The sequence below is a fragment of the Megalobrama amblycephala genome, linkage group LG17 (genome assembly GCF_018812025.1).
Source record: "Megalobrama amblycephala isolate DHTTF-2021 linkage group LG17, ASM1881202v1, whole genome shotgun sequence".
Lineage (NCBI taxonomy): Eukaryota > Metazoa > Chordata > Actinopteri > Cypriniformes > Xenocyprididae > Megalobrama > Megalobrama amblycephala.
In genome coordinates, this window is record NC_063060.1 from 5,667,934 (window position 1) to 5,693,152 (window position 25,219).

A 25,219-nucleotide genomic window follows, 5' to 3' on the forward strand; every position below is an offset into this window, starting at 1 on the left:
TCATGGTAATGTCAAACGCACTAGTAATCAATCTTCCCATTTACAGGGACAAAAGTGCACCAGGAATTAATTTCCACAGACTGATCCAAAAAGGAAAATCTATGAATAAAATCATGCTGAGCAGATGGTGTACAGGACGCAGTCAGTATAAATTTACTTCTAACACACACACAAACTCACCTAATACGACAGAAGAAGGATTTCTCTTGCATGCAGTCTGACGGTGACGACTCTTTAAGGAGCAAAAACAAGAATGACATGAGTTCTGGTTTAATTCAACAGCGTGTTGTGTTTCAGAGGTGAGCAGATCAGCTGTCGACTTAAACTAATACCAGTTGTGGCATCATGCATTCAAGGACCACACAGAAGACTCATTAATTAACACTGGTTTTGTTAATGAATGAGAACCAGAAAGTCTTTTGAGCCATTTGGGCCTGTGTTTTGTCTATTGCTAATTTCATCTGAATGTTTATTTCACCGTTGACTGGAAGTCAGTAAAACAAAACAATGTTTAAACAAAATAGTTTGAGTCAACTGGTCCATCTCTGAGAATTTCCTTGTCCTGTCAGAGGAATGTACTGTATACACAGTGTGGAAAATGGGACAGATTAACCTTTGGTGTGGACCAATTCTCTTTGACGTCAGTGTTTTTAAGGATGTGACAGATTTTTAATGATTCTTTCATGTCTTTTGTTTTAACTTATCTGTAGATATTGCTACTGTGTCTGTGTGTCATACCTGCACCAGTGCACATGCTCCAGGACGGCAGTCTGTACGGTGTGGTGAAGCTATAAAACACGCTAACGTCCTGCGGTGTAAGAAACTCCACAAACTTAGCGTTCTTGAACACGTCGCGTTTGCAGTTCAAGATGGAGGCGGCCTGGTCTGAAATGTAGACGATCTTCCCAGTGATGAGGGACACTGCCACTGCAAAGATATCCTGCGCAACAAAGATCACATGATCGATGTTTTTTACCAAAGAGAACTGAAATGTCCAATCATGCAAATGTTTCTGAAAAATCACAGCAAATTAACTGGAACACAATAAATAAATTAAATAAATAAAATGGATAGATATATAAATGAATCAATACATGCATAAACAAACAAACTTACTGTGTTTTTGAGGGTGTATTCAGAGGTGATGCTGTCTATCTCCTCTATGGTATATGATGAGACGTCAAGCCCTGATGGCTGACTGTCATTAATCATAAGCAGCTGATAGTATTCTTCATTTGCTGTAATAGAAATGCAGAAAAACAAAACAAAAAAAACAAGATAAATCTATTGTGCGAATCTAATTCACATATCTGGTGTAATGCTGTACAGTTTAAGTATGTGACATATTCCTAATAATGAATAAAAACAAAAATAAAAAAAACTAAATTAAAAAAAAATACTATATCAAAGCTGAATTTTGATTGGTTGACTGTGTTCTATCCACTAAATAACAAGTAACAAATCAATCCTACATTAGATATTTTCACATACTACACAAATAATAAGCCAACATAGATATAAATACACATAGTCCTTTGCAATAATTGATTATTGTTAATTGAGATAAATAGGAACAATCTAAAAATGGGAAGAATTCATCAGCTTATTAATCGCATGACGTGATGTTCACCCGATTTGCTGAAATACCGCTTGCACTGTTTCCATGTTGCAATGCATTAGTTGTTTTATGTGCCTGGCTACATTTTCATTGTAGCCAAGCGAAATAAAACTCATAATATATAGATAATTTACCAGAAAGCAGGACTATGTCCCTGTGGCCAGGCAAGTGCTTCTGCATTATTGAAGACTTGTATAATGATAATTTAAAGGTATTGCTCACCCTCCACCTGTCTGACGCAGCGCAGGGCATATTTCAGAGTGTTGAGCGTTGTTGACTTGCTGCCTTTGTTCCGCTTCTCTGGTGGCAAATGAAGCTTCAGCTCCTTCAGAGTTTTGAGCAACTCTTTTTGCGTCTTTGCCTTGGCAGATTCTTCGCTACTGCAGGTGCCCAAAACACACATGCACAAACATGTCAGCAATAAAACCCATGTTAACCAAATGCTTACAGCATGCAGACAAATGAAGTAATAAAGTACATAACTCCTCATATATAAATATACATAAACAAATAAATAAATAAAATAAAAAATTCAAATGAATAAAAAAAAAAAAAAAATTAAAAATGACAAAATAAAGTAAAATAAAATAAATTATAATAAATAAAATAAAGTAAAATAAAAATAAAATAATGTAAAATAAAGTAAAAAAGTAAAATAAAATAAATAAATAAAAAAGTAAAGTAAGGTAAAAAAAATAAAAAAGTAAAATAAAGTAAAAAAGTAAAGTAATGTAAATTAAAATAAAGTAAAATATAATGTAGTATAATATAATATATAATATAATATAAAAAATAAATAAAATATAATAAAATAAAAATAAATATAAAAAAAAAAAAGTAAAGTAAGGTAAAGTAAAGTATAATATAATATATTTTTTAATTAAAAAGAAAGTAAATAAAAAAAAAAAAAAAAAAAAAAAAAAAAAAAAAAAAGTAAAATAAAGTAAAGTAAAATAAAGTAAAAAAAATAAATAAATAAAAAATAAAATAATAAAATAAAATAAAATAATCAGATCCACAGTCACTGGTAGTATGGGGTTGTCTGGTGTGTTCGTGACTAACCTGCAGCCGCTGGTAGACGGGTTGTCTTGCTCTGAGCTGGCACTCAGAAGGCTGAAGGCGTTTGTGCTGCTGGGTGGTGAGGGACTGTGAGAGTTGGAGCTGTAAAAAGAGTACACACACAAAAAACCATCATAAAACAAGTCATAAACTGACTTTATAAAGAAAGAAAAATGTATTGTATGAATAGTAATAAGGCAGATGTTATTTTAACAGGCATGTCTACCTTTGATTGCTTTACTATTGTGATTAAGCGAGGTATAAAGTGAAAAACGCGGTCCTCAAACCAGTGAGGAATCGCACACAGAATATCTTTGCATTAATTGCAAACTGTTCAACATCACATCCAGCACTTGGAAACCCTGTGTGCCACTGCAACAAACATGATGGCATTATTGAGAAATGATTCATTCAGTATACCAGCTGAAGCTAGTCAGGACCGGCTGTCGCAAGAGAATGAAGCGATTCGAAAAATCATGCAGTAGTTTCAGGTCAAAACCTCATTCACACGCAACATTTTCAATCACTGTGGACAATCGAACAAGAAATGGGTGCTTCTCTTCCACATGGAGGTCACTTGGACATCCATCTAGGTTATATAATCTTCATCCGTCTTCTCTTTGCCTCAAAAACACTATGCCATGTGCCGTTCCCAGCCACGCCACCATTAGCACGACTAAGAATGGCTTGTATTGCAGGCTTCTAGTAACCGAGACAGACCGAGATGGATTAAACCGCTTAACTTAGTGCGCTGATACTATTGCAAGGCCAAAGTCCAGCTGCAGGTGACATGCTGAGGGACAGAAATACACCTGGAGTGATTACAAATAGCCCACTAAGTAGCTTAGAATAGAAACGGGCTTCACATGTTGCAGCTATTAGCAGTAGGTGAGCTAATTATATAAAGCACATCTGTGTTAATCTAGCAGGGCAATGTGTTTCGGTGCTATTGATACAGTCAGTAATTTCAGGAGGCTAATGAGATTGAAGAATTTGGAAGATTATTTATACAACTACACATGCAGGGAAGTGTGGCCTCATTAAACGCTGACTTTGCGTTAAAGCTTGAGACATCTACCTATCCACAACCAATGATTATTTACTTTAGTCTTATTTTCTTTTCCCTTGCTTAGTTTTGTTCATGTGTTTTTTTTTAAAGATGAGGGCATGTCACACAACCTGCCCATGTTGGCATTTACTGTGTTTGGATTTAGTTTTGATGCACAACTTTTGACATCAACAACAAAAGATCCGGAAAATGTCGTCTTCACCAATAGTTCATGGTTGATATTATCCCAGTAATATATTAAATATGATATATAATGCAATTTAATGACTGGTATACATTACAAATATCATAAATCATCATCATAATTATTTATAATAATGCCCAACCAAAAAAAAAAAAAAAAAAAAAGAATCTATTATTGGATCATTATTGCTGTGATTATTATGTTTCTAGCATGTTATACTTTTGGGAGTTCTTTTAACCCAAAAACCGATGCACCTCTTAATGGAAATAACATCACAACATTTATTTCCATCAAGAGGTGCATCAAATTTTGGTCAAGATCTTGTATTGACAATGCAAGAGGGATTGTAACAGGGAAAGCAGGACAGTTTTGGGCACATAACTTTGTGTGAGAAAGAGAAAGAGAACAAACAGTTCCAGGCTTCTCACTTAGCCTCACCCATCCAGTGTGTACAGAAACAAAGCACAGGTTGTCATAAGAAACGCATGAGTCACTGAGCGACTAAGTGTAGGGAGCACTTCTACTGATGCAATGACGCACTTAGAGTGGTTCAGATTTCAGTTGAGGGGAAGAATATCACACACATGGGAATAAGATAATAATGAATAACTTTATAGTAACTTTATGATTAGAGCAATCAACATTTTTTATTTTCTATAAAGTCAAATATAATTGACTTCTAGCCAAAGAATAAAGCAAAAGAATGACGAAAAGGAAGAAACTGTTCCAGACCTCTCATTTGGCCGCACCCGTCCTGTGCACTCAAGAGAAAAAAGTGTGTTGTCAATGGAAACCGTCATGGCGTAAATGTCTGGGAAGTACTTCCATTAACACAGTGACGCAGCTGCACAGACTCTCCCCTTGCTTTCCTATTCAAAACGATTAGCACTAGATGTCTGGAAAACCATGATAATAATATACTAAGGAAAGGGAAAAATGCTATAAAAGTTTGTAGAGATTATTAGCTTTATAGATGCCAACTTGAATGCCATAGTAGTGCAAGTGGACTAAAGCAGTCTATGAAAGTTTCTAGATTTCTAGTTCAATTTATAACCTCTGGGAAAATAATAATAATATATTATTATTATTATTATTATTATGTAATATTCTACTAGATAACAGAGTAACATTTAGCGTTTTAAAGATTTTCTTTTTATTATTATTATTATTATTATTATTTTGTTTCAATCATTTCTTGAACTGGGCTCTATAAAACAGCACTCATATTTGAGGTATCCACAGTAACCAATCAAAATAATTTTTCACACTATCTGGAGAGACCTTACACCATTCTGACGCATAATCCTGCCTGAACAAAAGCAGAATTCTGTAATAATAACCATGACTGAAATAACTAATATTAATAATAATTAAGGACTGATGCTGTAATGCGATGTGAAACAGATTCAACAAAAACGGTCTCTTATCTCCACGTTTAAACGCAGCTCAAGTACAAGAGTTTTTGAATATTAGTGGATTTAATTAATTTACTGCTAGCAACTTGTAGTCAATGCTAAAATAAAATAAAATTTTCTGCCAGATTATCAACATAATCCAATGAAAAACCACCAAATATTACTCTTGTTGACTTTATTTAATGTCCTTGTTTGAGCACAAATATATAAATGACCAAATTAATCCTGAAAAATAAACATAACGCACATGAACATGTTGAAAAGATACCTCAATGACTTCTCACATCAAGTTTTTTAGTTGCCACTGCCAGTAAGTAATGTCTTCTATGGCAACCATGAACATCATGACTCTATTTTTAAACCTCTTGAAAGTCTTCACATGAGAGAATCCCATTAATGGAGGACTGGAGATGGAAAGAAACCGAAAAGTAGCAATGGTTGCTGAGAGGTTTTGAATGAATGAGCATTTAACGCACTAATGTGGCGCAACAGGTGACAGAATCTCAAGCAGAGATGGCATGGTCAGCATCCAACTTCCTAGCCATGAATTATATGAATTAAGTTGATCATTTCTACACCACTTGCTTGATAAACAAGAATTCTCCCATTTACTCTCTTCACTGTATTTTAAATTGATATATAAAAAAAAGTTTCTCTGTAACTTTTGTATACTGTAGCACACAGATGATGCTGTCACATGGTACCTATTATGGACCAATCCCAATCATTTGTGATTATGGAAAATATTCATTTATAGAGATCGCACAGTATTGCATTAATTTTGTATTTCAGGTACATCTTTAAAAGGAATAGATTAAATAAAAATAAAAAAATAAAAAAATCATCCCCCAATGTCTCCAATTGAGTATTCAAGTCTTTACCTTGAGGAGGATAATTGAGGAGGATAATGTTTCACAGGATAACATTTACAGCCAAATGGCTAAGCCATTAGCCTACTAGCCAACGGATCCCTCATCCCTTAAATATTAATTTATTTTATATCCAGTTGCCAGTCAGACTGCTGTGCTTGTTGCTCCATTTAAGACATCTTACCATGTTTAAATCCATCCATGTCCAAAAATCAGTGCAGAAAATGTGAAGTAAGTCTGTAGATCTGGTCTGGGCCTGGCAACTGAAGAATTTAAATTAATCTTTTTAGCGAACTCTCAGTTGAGCTATTAATCTGACAGTGATGTGCATGTCAAATGTCACTGCATGTCTATGACACAGAATAGCTCCCAGTGACCTTACGATTACCCCCGAAAAAGTAGGTGAGAACTGAGGCTAGAAATGACGTCATAGTGCCTTAGACACATAAGGACACACCGACGGGGATGAATGGTTATTCAAATGTTATGGTTTACCGTCTATTGCCAAACCAAAACAATTCCAGAGGGCTTTAATCTTTAAACAAATCGCACAAGTGTCTGCATGCAACCTCTCGACCTAGAGCTTCCACGTGACTATTACAGTCAATATTGTCACACAAACAAATCGTCTCCATGGTAGTTAATCTAGAAATTGTGCAATCCAAATTATGCTTGCCATTAAATGCTTTATAGTGTAATCCAATTCAATTCTTTGACGTCAGTTAGGAACCTGGGTGTGCTCTTTGATACCAATCTTTCATTTGAAAGCCACATTTCTAGCATCTGTAAAACCACATTTTTCTATCTTAAAAACTATATATGTAAATTATGACATATGCTCTCAATGACAAATGCAGAAAAGTTAGTTCATGCGTTCATGAACTCAAGGCTAGATTATTGTAATGCTCTACTGCAGGGGTGGGGAACGTTGATCCTAGAGGGCCATTGTCCTGCAGAGTTTAGCTCCAACCCTAATTAAACACCTGAAGCTAATCAAGAGTTGGGTTCGAAATTGCCCCCTATACCCTCATTCACTATTCCCTACATTACTCCACTAATATAGTCCACTTAAAAGAGCGAATGAAATGAGTGAGTGAATTCGGACACTGAGTGTGCAGGAACTGGGAAGCAGATTTTGCATAGTTTGTGCTTGCTTTTTATTATGAAACGTAACAAACTGGCAGCTCCAGAAGTAATGATAATATATGTTGAACTCTGCCATGGAAACTAGCATGTATAAACCTTAATTAAACAATTTAATGATCAATTAAAAAGGAATTTATACTTGTATGATATTATGCTGGACCAAATTGAATGGACGACTGATTCAGCTGCGGGCGCCATCTCCTGGCGAGAATTCATTCAGCGCGTGACTCTCTCAGTGCCTTATAGGTATTCTCTAGCCGCTGAGCATGCATCGTTGTACACTCGTTATTGTGGTGCATTGCGGTGGGATTGAATGAGTGCACTCATTATCATCCACTATGGTTTCGGACACCACTACAAATGGCTGTCCCCTCAAATAGCGCCCTATTTAAGGGTATAGGGGGTGATTTCAGACACAGCCAAGGTCTTCAGGATTACTAAAGTTACAGGCGAGTGTTTTTTTCAGGGTCGGAGCTAAACTCTGCAGGACAATGGCCATCCAGGATCAACATTCCCCACCACTGCTCTACTGGGTGGTTGCCCTGCATGCTTAATAAACAAACTCCAGCTGGTCCAAAATGCAGCAGCTAGAGTTCTTACTAGAACCAGGAAGTATGACCATATTAACCCTGTTCTGTCAACAATGCATTGGTTCCCTAATCAAATACATTTTAAAATCTTGCTAATTACTTACAAAGCACTAAATGGTTTAGCTCCTCAGTACTTGAGCAAGCTCTTAATGCATTATAGTCCTTCACATCTATTGCAATCTCAAAATTCTGGCCAGTTGAAAATACCTAGAATATCAAAATCAACTGCAGGCGGTAGATCCTTTTCCTATTTAGCACCTAAACTCTGGAACACACTCTGTCAGATTGCTCTGTCTTTAACCTGGCATACACATAACAAATTATCACATTTCTATAATTTACATCCATTAAAGGATTGTTAGGCTGCATAATTTAGGTCAACCAGACCCGAGAACACTCCAATAGCACCTGATGTACTTGTTAATTCATAAGAAGAATGGCATCTATGCTAATATTAGTCTCTCTGTTTATCCCGAGGTTACCGTAGTCAGCCGTATCCGGTCCATATCCAGATCAGATGGTGGACCTGCACCTAGACACGACCACAACGAAGCCCTGAATGTCAGCAGAGATCCTGTCAACTAGACAATGCCCTGTGAAGACCTCATCGACACGACAGCCACCGGCACAGATCCTCAGCAAAGACCACGAAAACCCGACAGGTCCTCTGCACAGACCTATGACCAGCTTCGTCTCCATACTGGTGTGATGAATGCGATCTTCAAGAAAAAGGAACTGGATGAAATATTGATGCTACCGATCCACATTCTGATTTCTGACTTGTAATGCAGCCTGAATCATAACCACACCATTTTCGTTCTTAGGCCAGAGGAGAACTGGCCCCCTTGCTGAGCCAGGTTTCTCCCAAGGTTTTTTTCTGTCACCGATGGAGTTTGGGTTCATTGCCACTGTCGCCTCAGGCTTGCTTAGTTGGGGACACTTAAAATTCAACAATATTATTGATCTGACTGTACTCACACTATTAGATGAGAACTGAACTGCCCTAAACAAGGACATCACTGTTTTCTGCAGAACTGTTTTAAAGATGAAATGAACTAATTTAATAATTGATGATCTTTACAACAGAACTGACTTCAGTACAACAAAGACACTATTTTAGAGCTGCTGTACAGCTGAAATTTACAGTTTGCATCATTGAATCATTTTCCTGTTATCACTGTAAAGTTGCTTTGAAGAAGCTGTCCAAAGTGTCCAAATATTTAAATATAAAAAAGACAAACAGAATATGACAAACTAAATTACCTTTTGTTACTCCCTGATGACTCTAATAGTGCAGAGTCTTTGCTTCGGCTATTGGAACTCCCAGAAGACTCATTGCCATGCGACTCGTTTCCATGAGAATCATTACCATGGGACTCGTTACCATGGGACTCTGTTCCACTCCCACTGGACCCACTACTCTTCATATCCACATCCTCATGGAGGGAACGTGCCATCTTCCGGTTGTTATGGGGCGAGGCGGGAGGGTCTTGGCTACTGTCACTTCCTTCAGATGCCAGGCCAAGTTCGGCCCCCTCCGCGAAACTGCCCATCCGATGCAACGTCGCCATCGAACTGCAGCCGGCTACCTCGTTCTGTCCCTCAAGGGAGGAGAACAGGTACGGTTTGGAATCTGAGTCCTCAGACATCGGACTGGGTTTAAAGAAGTGAATCAAGGTGCAATCAGATCAACCCATCTTCATGGTGGGGCTTTAAGTGGGAATTCAGATGAGCACACGGTTTGCTATGGAAATAAAAAACAGACAGAATAAGAGTTATTATTTTTCATCTGAAAACTTCAGGAAATCTTGTCCATAAACCATGGTCAAACTAGACTTTGAGTATGCAAAGATTTTAAAAAACACATAAAAATATAAAGATATGAAATCTACTCCACTTTACTGAAATGCTGCAATTAAAGTTTGTGTTCTTTTAGTTCAGCTGAAAGGTCACGCTGTGGCGTATCAATCTTCTATTGGTTGCATGTCTTTATGTGATATGAGTTTGCAGGTCCAAATACACCAAACATAAACTTTGTAATGCAGCCAAATTAGCTTTAGCTTGCATTTTCTTTTCTTCCACATTCGCATATATATGAATAGATGTCAATGGTATGAAAAGTGTAGTGTGCCCCTTTAGTCAGAAAGGTACAGGGTGACGCACTTAAGCACATCAAAAGAAACAAGGGCAAGATGGGACAGAGACAATCTGCACGCTATCACTGTCCAGGAGATACAATCATGTCTTTAGCTGCACGATCTTCCCCTATAACAGCAAAAGTTGAACAAGTCAAATTCATGACTGTTCATCACAAAGCCAGATGGTACATCAAAGTGAAGCACGCAAAACCCTGTCTGATCGACTCCTGTGGTACAATCTATAGACAGGTCGGCCTCTGTCTGGGCCCAAAGAGCCTAAACTTAGTGTTCAAAGGTGGGCGACCCTCGAGTCTCCTCGTTGTGTCTGTACCGTGTCCTTTAAACAAACAGATGTGGCATTTCGGCTTGTAAACACTGCCTCCTTCAAAGGATTAATCCCAGCAAGTGCACATTAAAGGTGTTAGACAGCTGTCTGGACCAACAACAGGCCCTGACTGGTTTTTATCCCTTCATGTTGCCATGAAAATGGCAGGGGAAAAAATAAACTCTTATCCCTTTGCTCTAAAGAAATAAATAGTAGTCTGACCAGAGTAGAGAAGACTGAGCCAAGTTTCCTGGTCAGAACCTGAGATAGACCACCATATTAAGGAAAGACACCTTCAAGACTGATTCCCGACTCATGACTGATACCCAAGAGCCAAAAATACACCTGTAGTATTGCCAGAGAGTAGAGAATGTTAGTGGATTACCTGTGACCAAGACCTGACTAGATTTACCATGCATGACTGATATATTTTGTCTCATGTAGACCCATTATATACATTGTCAGTAGTAAAAGAACACCTTTGTGAACTTGAAAGGAAAATACTAATTATATCAACTTTTGTATTATATTAAATAATTATGTGGCAATACATATTTTTGAACAATACAGTGAATTACACTTTCAAAATGCATAATTGTAACATATAACAAATAATTTAGGCATCTCTATTGATTAATTAGTTCATTAATATTGCACGTTGCATGGTTGCTGGCAACACTCTGCCACTTAACTTTTCTTCATGTTTTTTTTTTTTTTTTTGTCATTCTCACATGCAAATAAAGCATAAAAGTTACAGCAAAATTATATCATTTATACAATCACACACTACTATCATAATGCCAGCCCTAACGGTATACGTCTATGACTTCTTGATGCCCTACTACTCAAATCACACCTGTCTGACTTATTAGCACCAATGAAATGCTAATGTGTCTGGCTGAGTGCCTACTGTAACCCAGTAACCCACAGGATGATGACACAACAACGCTAACCTTTGGATTTTCTGCATATAGTGACACAGTGGCCAGTCACTCCGACACTGCTGATTGAGATAGAAAATTAAGTAATCATTGACAGAATCATTTATTATGCCATATATTTGACGCAAACCAAATAAGGTTATGTAAAGGTTATGCATCTCAGCACGTGGAAACGTGTCTTTCAGCCTTTCAGTATGAATGCTTAACTGTAACCTTTTAACCTATAAAGAAAATGACGGAGGCAGTTTTATCTTTCTTAAAGTCAGAGTAGATCAGGTGCTCTATAGACGTGACCTTCAAATGACACATTATTAGCCATTATTGTGGAACCCTAAGGGGGTATCATGTAGGGCTGGGCGATATGGCCTTTTATAAATACCGCGATATTTTTAGGCCATGTCACGATACGCGATATATATCTCGATATTTTGCCTTAGCCTTGAATTAAAACTTTGATGCATACAATCACACCAGTATGATGATTCTATATGTCTACATTAAAACATTCTTGTTCATACTGCATTAATATATGCTAATTTTAAACTTTCATGCAAAAAAGGGGATATCACAACTAAGTCAAAGTTAACATAATTGTATTTATTAAACAGTGAGTGGCACAAACATAAAATTGTCAACAGAAAGTGCATGTTTTGTGCAAAATTGTCAGAGACAACATTTCAAAACAAGACATTAGGGCACGCTTGTGCATGCTGTAACTCACATGGCATTTCAAAACACAAAATTAAAGTGCACTTGTACATAATGCCACTACAATAATTTAAAACAAATAAAAAAGTGCCCTTTTGTGCATGTTGTCATTAAGATGACATTTCAAAACAAAACTAAATTTAAGTGCACCTGTTGTGCATAATGCCCAAATATATATAATGCGCTTTTGTGCAGGATGTCACAGGTAATTTCAAAATCAGTAAAATAAAAAATAGCTGCATAATAGGAAATCAAATGTTGGAAAAGAAAGTGTATTTATAAAAATGACCCTCCTTTTAGTTTTTTAATAAACAATCCTATGGTTTCAAACACAATACCTAAACATAAAACAATTCACAAAAGGTGAATCTGGTCCATTATGGAAAAGTTTGCAGCTTTAGTTTTGGTTTCTTCTGCATGAAATATGTGGCACAAATAAAACGTAAAAAAATATGTAGTTGTATTTCGTGCATACTATGTTGTCCCTTTGTAACAACAACCAGGGAATACCAGGTTGTTTAGAGGTTTTGTGCCAAAAACACAAGCCTATCAACGGCGTCTGGTTTGAGAGATGCTCGATGGCATGTAACTATATTACCACTGGTACTAAATACCCTTTCCGATGGGGAACTGGTGGCGGGCACACACAGATATTTTTTTGCCACATTTTTCAGGTTTGGGAACATTTCCTCATGGTCTTTCCACCACTGCAATGGATTTGCTTCACTGTCAACATTAACAGACTGCAAGTAGGCAGACAACTCTTTTTCAATAAGCTCTCTCTGCGACAGTGTGGCAGAAGATGTTGCTGCAGTTTTAAAGAAGCTGCCCAGGGATTTCTTCCTTAGTGGCTCTTCTGGCTGTGATACCGTTGTTGCATCTTGAGGCAGTGAAGCAGCCAACTCAGCTGTGCCCTGGTCAGTCTCATAGAGCATTGCCTCCATCTCGGTTATGGCTCTGCTCTTGATGGCATCCACCTTTTTTTCTGTGCAGTATGTTATCTTGAACCTGGGATCCACTAAGCCTGCCATGTCCAGCAGGTCGTTAGTGGAAGGATCAGAATACTTCTCCCTCAGGTAATCCAGGATGGAGGCTTTGATAGACTGGGTCAGTGGGGTGTCATTCTCCTGACGTGCCAAGAGGCTGGACTGGAAGAGATGGAGAACAGGCTTGACATAGGACACTGTGACATAGCTCTCACCGGATAGAGCGTCAGTGAATTCCAGGAGAGGTTTGAGAGCCTTGTGCACTGACTCTAGAACTTCCAGGTCTTGCCAGGTGAGAACGAGATGCCGGGTTTTCTTGTCTGCAGCCAAGACTTGAGAAATAGCTTGCTCCTGCTCCAGTACCCGCTCAATCATCTTCTCTCGGGATCCCCACCTGGTAGGAGACTCACTGATGAGCTGGTGTGCCGGGAGATTTAGCTCTTGCTGCGCTGTGGCCAGGTCTCTCCTCCTCTTCCAACTGAAAGAGAAGCTGCTCACTACCTTCTTGCACACAGCAACAGCACGGTCAATACGGGGGTCCTTCATGCTTCTCTCTGAGAATGAAAACAAACATTTAAAATGTTATAATAATTTAAAAGGGTATAGTAATTGTGAAGAAATCCACTCAGCCTAACACTAAACTAATTCTTGGTAATTATTTATTTATATAGTACTGTGTAAAAGTGAAGATGCTATCAAAAATATGTTTTGTTATGGCAGCCGTCCCCTCTGCACATATATTTTTTTCGAGAATTTGCACTCCTGTTGCTGTTTGTTATTCTGCACGAAACTTCATGCCAATATATAAGAAATATTGCTGACTTGTGCGTTTCCAGCGCTCTCTTTACGTTCGTCCGTTATTTGACGTTGAAAAAGGAAAAGGAAACGTCTTTTTTTAGACATGGAAAATCGATTTTACAATCGATTCAATGAACACTTATGTCTTAAAAATCGAAAATGATTTTTTCACAAAAGTGACAGCCCTACTCATATATCAATAAAGATAATTACTATTTTATAACAGTGGTAAAAAACACTCACCAATTGCAAGATGCAGGCGATGGCCAAAACATTGTAGACGTGTCCAGTGGTTCAGGCTCACAGCTTTGACGATGTTAGCACCGTTATCGGTGGTGATGCACACCTGACGAGCTTCATTTAAATTCCATGACATGAGAGCATCTTGCAGGCCTTGTGCGATGATCCCGCCAGTGTGATCCTCGGGAAGAAAGCTCGTCTGAAGGCACTTGCTTTTCAACTCCCAATTGTCTATATAGTGGACCGTCAAACTGAGGTATGGCTCACATGTTCGGCTGCTCCATATGTCGGCAGTTGTTGAGAAGTGGGTCACATTTACAAGCTGACTGGCCAGCTCTTCCCTCACTTTAATGTACAACTCAGGCAGCGCTTTCTCTGCAAAATATTTGCGACCCGGCAGATTATATCTTGGGTCAAGTGTGTTGATGAGCTTTCTGAACCCGGGCTTTTCAACAACATTAACCGGGGCCATGTCTTTCGCGATGTGGTGGGTTACTGCACACGTTATCTCCTTCTGTTTTTGACTGTTTTTGTCGTACGGCGTTGATCTGGAAATAGAAGAGGCCAGACTCAGTTGCGTGAGTGCTGGTTGCTTAGGCACTTTCTTTGATATTGCACCGCTCTGAGATGTTGTCGTGCGGAGTTTCAAGCACTCTTCATTTTCTAGCGGGTGGGTTCTCAAATGGTGATATAAATTTGATGTACTGCTACATTTTGAAGCGATGCTTTTGCGACAGATTTTGCATATCACCGTTGTTTGTTCAACATCTTCCTTCTTGAATCCAAACCACCGCCAGACGATGGATCCTGTGCTGTTTCTTTTTTTTATTAATTCGTCGTCCTCCATGTGTAACCGTTAGCACCTGCTGCCGCTATCTTTCTGCTGGTCGAGGGCGTATGACGTTGCATGCACGACAGACTGACGTTTGTAACTATGTGCGTTTGTTTTGTCTCTCTGTGAGAGGGAAAGACCGCGAGTATATAAAAGTTAATCTACAAACAAGCATCAAAAATAAAATAAAATAAGCTTCTTAACTTAGGTTATCAAGGTGATCATTATGCTTGCGCTTCGATGCTGGACAGGACAAGAGGGGGAAAAAACAAAGGAAAAAAAAATGTCCGCGAGTTTCAGGATATAGTAATTTTCTACATCGCACGGTAGGCAGTGAAGCAGCCAACTCAGCTGTGCCCTGGTCAGTCTCATAGAGCATTGCCTCCATCTCGGTTATGGCTCTGCTCTTGATGGCATCCACCTTTTTTTCTGTGCAGTATGTTATCTTGAACCTGGGATCCACTAAGCCTGCCATGTCCAGCAGGTCGTTAGTGGAAGGATCAGAATACTTCTCCCTCAGGTAATCCAGGATGGAGGCTTTGATAGACTGGGTCAGTGGGGTGTCATTCTCCTGACGTGCCAAGAGGCTGGACTGGAAGAGATGGAGAACAGGCTTGACATAGGACACTGTGACATAGCTCTCACCGGATAGAGCGTCAGTGAATTCCAGGAGAGGTTTGAGAGCCTTGTGCACTGACTCTAGAACTTCCAGGTCTTGCCAGGTGAGAACGAGATGCCGGGTTTTCTTGTCTGCAGCCAAGACTTGAGAAATAGCTTGCTCCTGCTCCAGTACCCGCTCAATCATCTTCTCTCGGGATCCCCACCTGGTAGGAGACTCACTGATGAGCTGGTGTGCCGGGAGATTTAGCTCTTGCTGCGCTGTGGCCAGGTCTCTCCTCCTCTTCCAACTGAAAGAGAAGCTGCTCACTACCTTCTTGCACACAGCAACAGCACGGTCAATACGGGGGTCCTTCATGCTTCTCTCTGAGAATGAAAACAAACATTTAAAATGTTATAATAATTTAAAAGGGTATAGTAATTGTGAAGAAATCCACTCAGCCTAACACTAAACTAATTCTTGGTAATTATTTATTTATATAGTACTGTGTAAAAGTGAAGATGCTATCAAAAATATGTTTTGTTATGGCAGCCGTCCCCTCTGCACATATATTTTTTTCGAGAATTTGCACTCCTGTTGCTGTTTGTTATTCTGCACGAAACTTCATGCCAATATATAAGAAATATTGCTGACTTGTGCGTTTCCAGCGCTCTCTTTACGTTCGTCCGTTATTTGACGTTGAAAAAGGAAAAGGAAACGTCTTTTTTTAGACATGGAAAATCGATTTTACAATCGATTCAATGAACACTTATGTCTTAAAAATCGAAAATGATTTTTTCACAAAAGTGACAGCCCTACTCATATATCAATAAAGATAATTACTATTTTATAACAGTGGTAAAAAACACTCACCAATTGCAAGATGCAGGCGATGGCCAAAACATTGTAGACGTGTCCAGTGGTTCAGGCTCACAGCTTTGACGATGTTAGCACCGTTATCGGTGGTGATGCACACCTGACGAGCTTCATTTAAATTCCATGACATGAGAGCATCTTGCAGGCCTTGTGCGATGATCCCGCCAGTGTGATCCTCGGGAAGAAAGCTCGTCTGAAGGCACTTGCTTTTCAACTCCCAATTGTCTATATAGTGGACCGTCAAACTGAGGTATGGCTCACATGTTCGGCTGCTCCATATGTCGGCAGTTGTTGAGAAGTGGGTCACATTTACAAGCTGACTGGCCAGCTCTTCCCTCACTTTAATGTACAACTCAGGCAGCGCTTTCTCTGCAAAATATTTGCGACCCGGCAGATTATATCTTGGGTCAAGTGTGTTGATGAGCTTTCTGAACCCGGGCTTTTCAACAACATTAACCGGGGCCATGTCTTTCGCGATGTGGTGGGTTACTGCACACGTTATCTCCTTCTGTTTTTGACTGTTTTTGTCGTACGGCGTTGATCTGGAAATAGAAGAGGCCAGACTCAGTTGCGTGAGTGCTGGTTGCTTAGGCACTTTCTTTGATATTGCACCGCTCTGAGATGTTGTCGTGCGGAGTTTCAAGCACTCTTCATTTTCTAGCGGGTGGGTTCTCAAATGGTGATATAAATTTGATGTACTGCTACATTTTGAAGCGATGCTTTTGCGACAGATTTTGCATATCACCGTTGTTTGTTCAACATCTTCCTTCTTGAATCCAAACCACCGCCAGACGATGGATCCTGTGCTGTTTCTTTTTTTTATTAATTCGTCGTCCTCCATGTGTAACCGTTAGCACCTGCTGCCGCTATCTTTCTGCTGGTCGAGGGCGTATGACGTTGCATGCACGACAGACTGACGTTTGTAACTATGTGCGTTTGTTTTGTCTCTCTGTGAGAGGGAAAGACCGCGAGTATATAAAAGTTAATCTACAAACAAGCATCAAAAATAAAATAAAATAAGCTTCTTAACTTAGGTTATCAAGGTGATCATTATGCTTGCGCTTCGATGCTGGACAGGACAAGAGGGGGAAAAAACAAAGGAAAAAAAAATGTCCGCGAGTTTCAGGATATAGTAATTTTCTACATCGCACGGACTACAAGCCGCGATATATCGAGTATATTCGATATATCGCCCAGCCCTAGTATCATGTGATATTAGTTGCCTGGGGGCAATGAAGCTGAACACTGCATTTTAATATAATTACAGCTGACAGACTTATATTGATATCTCTTTCTAATACAATCATAGGTGCTCATGGGAAAAGCACATTGGCTAACACATGGGACAGATCTTAAAATTAATGATTAATAAAAACTAAACATAAGAAACTATTTTAAACACAAATTTTGAAGCACATCAAAGCAAATTTAACATTTTACAGACCAGATTTATGTTGCCCTTTAATTAAGTGTAGCTATTACAGCAGACTAACTCTACAAAGACGAAGTCCTTACTATCTTATCTGTATATTAGTATCAAAACAGACAAACGAAAGTGATAATAATGGAAAAAAACTGCTTGCAATGTCAATTTCTATTAAATCCATTAAACGTATACATCTAAACCATTGTTAAAAGACACAAAGACAAATTGTGCAATGACATTAAAAGCAGTCAAGCCAATAATGTTCAAAATCATTATATGAGGCAAGTTCATGTACCCTCCTGGCCTCTAGAGTAAATATACCCTGCTAAAAATATCATGTCCAAGACCACTGCCAGCATTGATTCATAAGTCTAAAGTCCCAATCTCACTGCTGATTCAGCACTTTCATTCCAGGCCACTGAGCTCAAAGACCTACAAATACTCCATATATATTTGTACAAAAAATAATTATCGCAAAAAGTGGATTAGCTGAATTCAGCCCTTTTTGTCTACAACACATGAAAGACATAAAAAGATATACAAATAAAATAAGTAAATTTATTGTGTTAATTTAGCATGACTAATAAGAAATTATTGACCTCTTACCCAAACTACTCAATAATATATATTTTTTATTGTACTATGACTAATTTAAATAATCAGCATTGCAATTAATTCAATCATAAATTGTCAAATGGGACAAAACAACAACCTTCCATAAGCTGAATAACATAATTATACAGGATAATATTTCCACTCAACACCAAAAACAAAAATCTACTGTAATGTTAACTAAGTAAAGATCAGACAAACAAACCCTAAACCTAATGATACAATACATGAACCACACAACCAACCACCTTGCAGACAGTTTTATAACTCAGTATCAAGTTAGAGACATTTATGTAATTGAATGTGTAGCAATGGCACATGGGCTACTACATGCTTTATATAAGGACTTACATAAGTTAACAGACACCTCTGAATGAAAATAGTTAATATTCCCTAAAGATGCTTACATTTGAACACAACTGTACACAATAAGCACAAATTAAAGAACTGGTGACACAAATACTATGCATCTTTTATGGTGCAAATATTTCTTAGACAAGATATTACTTATTTCTTAAACATATCAAATCATACCCAAACCCTCTGACGCACTTCAGTACTTGCATTTGGCATCAAAACCAAATCTATATAATGTAAAATTCAATGTATGTATATAATCAAATGTAAATAAGACATTTACCAAGCAATCCTACAGGGCTAAGATTGTTCTTCGGTTTAAGGTCAAGGTTTAAAGTTATAGGGTTGGTTAAAATTGTTCAAATTAGCTATCCTGTTCTATAAACAAAATTCAAATGTACACATTGTAAAATACTGCACACTAATGGGATTTTTCATCAAATATACCAGTAGACCAAAACAAACCACACAATCTTCCATTCATACAAGTGGCAACAATTCTAGTTTGTAAATGTTTTGACTCAAGTCTCTAAATTAAACCTTGTATTTGATATTTAGACATTGAGTTCAACAGTCCTGAAAAAGATTAGACACAAGAGATTGGTGTCTGTGTTCCATGATGTCATGATGTGAATCCTGTGCCTTCAGGTCACGGCTTAGAACACACTTTTCCGGAGTAGCGCGTGGTGGAAAAACTGTTGTTAGTCTGTACTACACAATCTTTTGGCACACGTGTGCTTTTGGACTGATACATTTTCAAATATTCAAATTTTGAAATGGTACAGATTCATGAGCTTACAGTCTTGCAATGCAATACCAATACACAACATATATCCTAGTTTTGGATACTTTTAGTTTGAGTATCAGTAGAACTCAGTAGAATTAAACTGGTCTGATCGGGCTAGTATTGAGTCCTGATGTTGTTTGGGGAAATTTTATTTTATTAACTACATGACCAATTTCAGTCTGTAAATACTTTATGAATGTGCTACTGTTGCTTTAAAGATGTGGCTTATGTTGGAAAAGCAGAAAGCAAGCACATTTGCCATTAAAACTACCTGCACACTTACAACAAGAAATTCGCTACAATGTGACCCACCAAAATTGATGTAATGATGTAGCTGCTTGAGTGTCTCCTGTCCTTACATAACACCAAAGTCTTTCTGGTAGTCATATTTCAAAGTGCCCTTGTAAACAGCTGTTTGGTAATAATGCTGGTTAGCTAGCTAACCAAATCTTTCCAAGAAGACATGTGTGATTGTGGTTACACAAGGGCAAGTGAGACCTCCAGATTAGATTGTATAAGTGTCTCATCCTTCTGCTAAACCTAAATTCAGCATGTTTTATTTACTCTGGCCATTATTGCAATGCATAGCTGAGAATGTGGGACTTTTTGAGCTCTCTGAAACAACTTTAAAAATGTGTTTCAGACAGGCAAGCAAACGAATATACTAATTTAGCCACTGTTTCTTGAGGTTTGCGTGCAAAGCAAAGCCTTTATCATGTTATCAATTTTACTACAGATTACAGAATACAATAAGCGTATCCAGCTATAACTGGTTTCAACCAACACAGGAAGACCTTATTGCGATATCTTCCACTCTCGCCTAGGGAAAAAAGCACTATCAATCAATTCCTAATCTACACTTCTGCTTGTCTATCTACTGTAGGTGTACAGATGGCCACAAGAGAAGGTGAAAGCAGCAGGACCAGGTCAGTAGGAAAACCCCTCCAGGAAATCAAAACTGTTATCTCAAAGCATATGTGTGTAGTGGTAATAATGCTGTGTGGGTCAGACTGATTTCTGAAAGCGGAGACTTTTCTCAAGTTACACTATTAAAATCTAATGACAGTGCAGTGTTTGAGATCCATGTCTATATATGAGATTCTGTTTGCACTAGTCAATTATGTAATCCAGTAAAACTAAGTTTGCATGCCAAACACTTGTAATAGTTGAAAGTTTGCCACAAATGAAACAGCACTAGCTTTGACTACCATTATATTCCTCACATGGAAATACTTATGGAAAACCTTTTTTTTTTTTTTTTTTTTCTTTTTTTTTCTTTTCACAATTACAATTGTGCAAATAACCTAAATGTGCACTCAATTTTGCTACATGCACCGTGCAACAGCTGTTTTTGGCTACAAATGCCAATGTTAAAATTCACAGTCAGCCATTGTTATTTTATTCTATGATCAAAACTGTCCAATAGTAGGTGGCTAAAGAGATTAAATAGGCTTTATGTCGAACATCACATGATCAAACAGGAAAACAGGTTTCATTACATCATTACAACATGGTTAACTAATTTGCTAACTAATTATGTTTATTGTTGGTGTTTTATTAAGTTTTAATAATCCAATGTTAGTGAGAAGAAGAAAAATAAACTTTTATCGGCATGTGCGATGGACATCAGTTATGTTTTTTTAATGAAGCGAATACAAAAGAGCTGAATATGAATATGGAAGTTTGTTATGCATAACCTCCATTAGTTTTTATTCAGCTGGTCTTGTTCTCCCAATATGTCTTCCCTCATAGGCGAACCACTCCACATAGAATAAAATGACTTTTATTAGGCTACCAATATGACGCCATTTCTCATTATTTGAATTTAAATAACTTTATTTATTTATTTAATGCAGAAAAAAAGACTTTTAAAGCCTTTAAAAATTACCTTAAAAAAAAAAAAAAAAAAAAAAAAAAAAAATCACAAAAGAGAAAAACTGGCAATAAAACCATAGTTTAAAATATCACATCCTCTGCGTAATCTAATTCCAAGACTGTTCTGTTTCTCATCTAATTCCCATTGAACCACTCAACAAAATAAACCTGCAACTTGGAAAGATAGCATCAATGAATGCTTTGGCTTGATGGACTGTTCGTGTGGCTCTGAGCCAGCAATAGTCTCTAAATACATAAAAATGCACCCGAGGACACTCTTCGTGCGTCATTACTTCCTACCCTCCCACTGCCTACTCTGCTCCAGCAGCCAATCCCATCGCCTATCTTGTTGAGCGAGTCCTGATATCAGACACACCACCAAAAACTGCTCGCCCACACTTTCTCTTTTATAGCCTGAGTGAAAAGTCCAACGACCCATGTGGCCCTACAACATGTATCTGAAACAGCTTTATGTTAAGAATGTTTCCACTCAGACAGATCACGCAAACCACATTTTTTATTTCTTTCGTTAAAGAATCAATTAAATTACATTTATACTTAACAATAGGTGTGAAACAACAATTTCTTGAAAATCTAAACCATGTTAGTATTAGGAATTGTGTCCAACCACTGTTAGGAGAAGATGATGGTCAGTTCCTGATTACGCCAGTGCAGCATGTGCAACCATTATTCCAGAGTCTCTTTACAGCACCACCAAAAATAGATCCAACAATTACATGTCTCTAGGTTTTCATTTGGATCAAGCTCTGGAACATTCACTGTCTTGGCCAAGAAAATAGACTAAATATGAGACGAAAAAAATGGCATTCCACTCCTGATTCCATTTAAACAATGCAGCATATGCAAATCAAAGCAGATGTTGAATGAAAACATCTACAAAATTTACTTTTCATTAAACCTGTCCATATTAAATAGAATAAATCACAACGTATGCAAATGAAAATGCAAATGAGCTTATATAGCACAAAAGATTTTGGGAAATTATTGCAAAAGAATTGAGATGATCAATTAGAGGTCAGCTTTGAGAAAAAGACCAGCTAATCAAGTGCTGAAAAAACAGCATAGGAAAGATATAAGGATGAAGATATTAAGATATTTTAAAAATGAACCATGATTTTCTATAAATCTGCTTTTATAGAAACAAAAAAGTGCTATAAAAACAGTTTATGTACATGCAGAGTTTATGTGCTCGATACATTAAAGGCAGATTAAGGTATTTGGAGCACCTCTTGTAGGAGTAGGTCAGCTATAATAACCTGCAAACATCCCACTGCCTACCTCTGTGTATCTGAGTTCAAGCTTAACTACCCAGCATACACTGCGACATTAGTGGACAACTGCCAACTTCAGGCTATATTTACCCATTTAAAATCAATTCAAAGACAAAGCTTGACCAAAAATATTTTTTTCTGCCTTCACTTACTCATCCTCATGTTGTTCTAATCCCATACGAAATTCTTGCTTTCATGGAAAACACAAGGAGATGTTAGGCAGAATAATAGTCTCAGTCACCATTCACTTTCAATGAATGGCAAAAAGATTCATATTAAAGTGAATGGTGACTGAGACTATCATTCTGCCTAACATCTCCATTTGTGTTCTACAGAAGATATAACTATGTTTCCAGTATTCAGAGTTAAAATGACCACATACTGGCAGTGAATTTGATTTAAAGTGTATGAATTAATTAATGTGAACTAAAACTTATGCAATGCGTGCCTCGTTGTCTCAAGCATAAGTCTTATGTGTGCATCAGTGGCATGTGTTACAGCAAGACATTATCTAACTTCATGACTCTACTCGTGACAATTATATATACAGTCTGCAATGACGTATAATGCTCACATCCAGACCCATACAGTAGTAAAGGTTGAGATTCATTCATTTTGGGAGGGGAAACATGTGGCAAGCTGTTTTAGCAATTATTTCTTTATTACTAGTGTATGATTTTGTTACTAATACTTCTCTTTTTTTTAATTTCTACCAATTACTACTACTAATTTATGGTTACTAGTAACTTTTACTAGTAACTATTCAGTGGCACTGGTACTTATTCACAAGAAACTATTGCTTATTCCTTACATAACTATTCATTAGGAAATATCAAATATTTCTTAGTTACTAGAATATGCACTAGTTATCCCATAACAAACTGAATAAACACAAACTTTTACATTTATTAAATGTAAGTATCTATTCCAGTTGTTACTAAAATTATTTTTTTTTAAAGAAGTGACTACTAGTAAGTTTTGAATGCACATTGAATAGCTGAAAAATTATTCACTATTGGATTTATTACTAAAATAGTTTAAAAAATATAACAAAAACATACAATTGAGTTTTAAGAAATAAATGTTAAAATGGCTTGCCATCACAAACGAGGCTAGTAGGCTGTTTCATAACTAGTGTTCACTTTTTAGCAAAATATATAGCAGTTTCATAGTCTCAGTAAATGGGGTGCATATAAAAACAGTTATATGGCTTTTCTTCATTGAGATAAACAAGGAGGACAAAACTAGTGATAAATAGGGCTTTGCTCTGGAGCACTGACCGGAGATGACCTAACTGACACAGTTATGCAACGCGTAAGTTTAACACATATAAAACATACATATTTGACATATATATGACTGAACAGATGTGTATCACATATCACAAATGCGACTTATGTATCTGTATGAGCACCACTTTGTGTTCACGACATAAACTTGTTTAAGAGAACTGGTCACATTGCAGTCAATGGAATGTGTTATACAACCCTTTAACAGCCGAGTCTTCTAAACTACATGAATGTATCTTACCTGACAACTTAAAAAGTCTTCCTTTTCGTACAGGTTGGATGTCTCAAAGCAGGTCTCCGTCCTGTCCGGCTAAATAAAATAATATCTTCCTAAAATTCCAGTCAAGTCACAGCGTCAGTTTGACACACTTCGCCGCCGAACGCTCTCTCACACCGCTGCCCTGGATCTCCCGAGCTCGCAGCATGACCTGAATTCAAACACCTCCCACACTACACTCCTATTGGCCAAACGCCGCGTATTTGCATGCAAAAAATGCGGAAATGCCAGAAACGCACTGTGATTGGCCGAGAGGGCCGCCAGTCTTTTTACATAAGTGTGTCATACGCCTCACGTGGACACCCATGGCCAGTGACGGAGTGCGCTGCGTATGGACAAATCAGTAGTAAGAAAAGGCTGGTGAATGGGACGCCGAAGAGGGAAAAGCGTGTGGTTGGTCCGGGAAAGCCGAGTACGCTGAGCGTTATACAAACGGTTATACAAGTGTGTGTACAGTCAATGTGGTCTCGCCCTGTATGAGCGAAACACGGCATGTGATGCTATTAGAATACCTCGGATGGACGTGCGTGATTGCTCGAAATTATCCAGTAGGTTTTCTAGATGACTTTTCTCGCAGTAAAGTTTACCTATGTTAGAGTAATATATACATACACGCATATCTAATATATAACCCTACTGCACTCTGGTTTATTTCAATCACTTTTTGGCATTTCATAACACATAACAAAGATGCTGTTGCATAAGATCTCATGTATTGCTTTTTTGCTTTTATTAGTCAAACTGCTCTTTCAGGTTGAGCATCCTTTGCAATAAATCAGTTTTCCCAGGAAGGCCTTTTCCTTGTACCATAGATTATACAAAAATAAAGGCTATATGTGTTTCAGAAAGCACTCTGGATATGTGAGTTTATTAGAGCCCACAATAATAAACCAGTATGAGCAGGAAACACTC

At 37.7% G+C, this 25,219-nt stretch overlaps 3 protein-coding genes across 5 annotated transcripts in view; all 3 read right to left on the reverse strand.

Annotated features, from left to right (window-relative positions):
• The window catches only part of per2 (period circadian clock 2), a 41,593-nt gene extending 17,135 nt beyond the window's left edge, over positions 1-24,458 (reverse strand). For 2 of the 3 annotated variants that reach the window (XM_048163326.1, XM_048163324.1), the window contains exons 1-7: positions 24,272-24,458; positions 9,214-9,694; positions 2,681-2,779; positions 1,841-1,998; positions 1,117-1,238; positions 739-940; positions 181-232 (exon numbers count right to left, since the gene is read on the reverse strand). In XM_048163326.1, the coding sequence (XP_048019283.1) occupies positions 181-232; positions 739-940; positions 1,117-1,238; positions 1,841-1,998; positions 2,681-2,779; positions 9,214-9,599 (1,019 nt within the window). In that variant the 5' untranslated portion in view covers positions 9,600-9,694; positions 24,272-24,458. The remainder of the gene's footprint in view (positions 1-180; positions 233-738; positions 941-1,116; positions 1,239-1,840; positions 1,999-2,680; positions 2,780-9,213; positions 9,695-24,271) is intronic. The other variant, XM_048163325.1, reaches the window with a different exon arrangement.
• LOC125250637 (E3 SUMO-protein ligase ZBED1-like) lies at positions 11,708-15,237 on the reverse strand. Its single transcript, XM_048163327.1, has 2 exons — positions 14,090-15,237; positions 11,708-13,602 (listed from the first exon to the last, which is right to left on the reverse strand). The coding sequence occupies exons 1-2, from the start codon at positions 14,931-14,933 to the stop codon at positions 12,581-12,583; spliced, it is 1,866 nt and encodes a 621-aa protein (XP_048019284.1). The 5' UTR covers positions 14,934-15,237; the 3' UTR covers positions 11,708-12,580.
• On the reverse strand, positions 15,118-17,595 carry LOC125250893 (E3 SUMO-protein ligase ZBED1-like). Its single transcript, XM_048163702.1, has 3 exons — positions 16,390-17,595; positions 15,237-15,902; positions 15,118-15,161 (listed from the first exon to the last, which is right to left on the reverse strand). The coding sequence occupies exons 1-3, from the start codon at positions 17,231-17,233 to the stop codon at positions 15,118-15,120; spliced, it is 1,554 nt and encodes a 517-aa protein (XP_048019659.1). The 5' UTR covers positions 17,234-17,595.
• Positions 24,459-25,219: the final 761 nt, after the last annotated feature.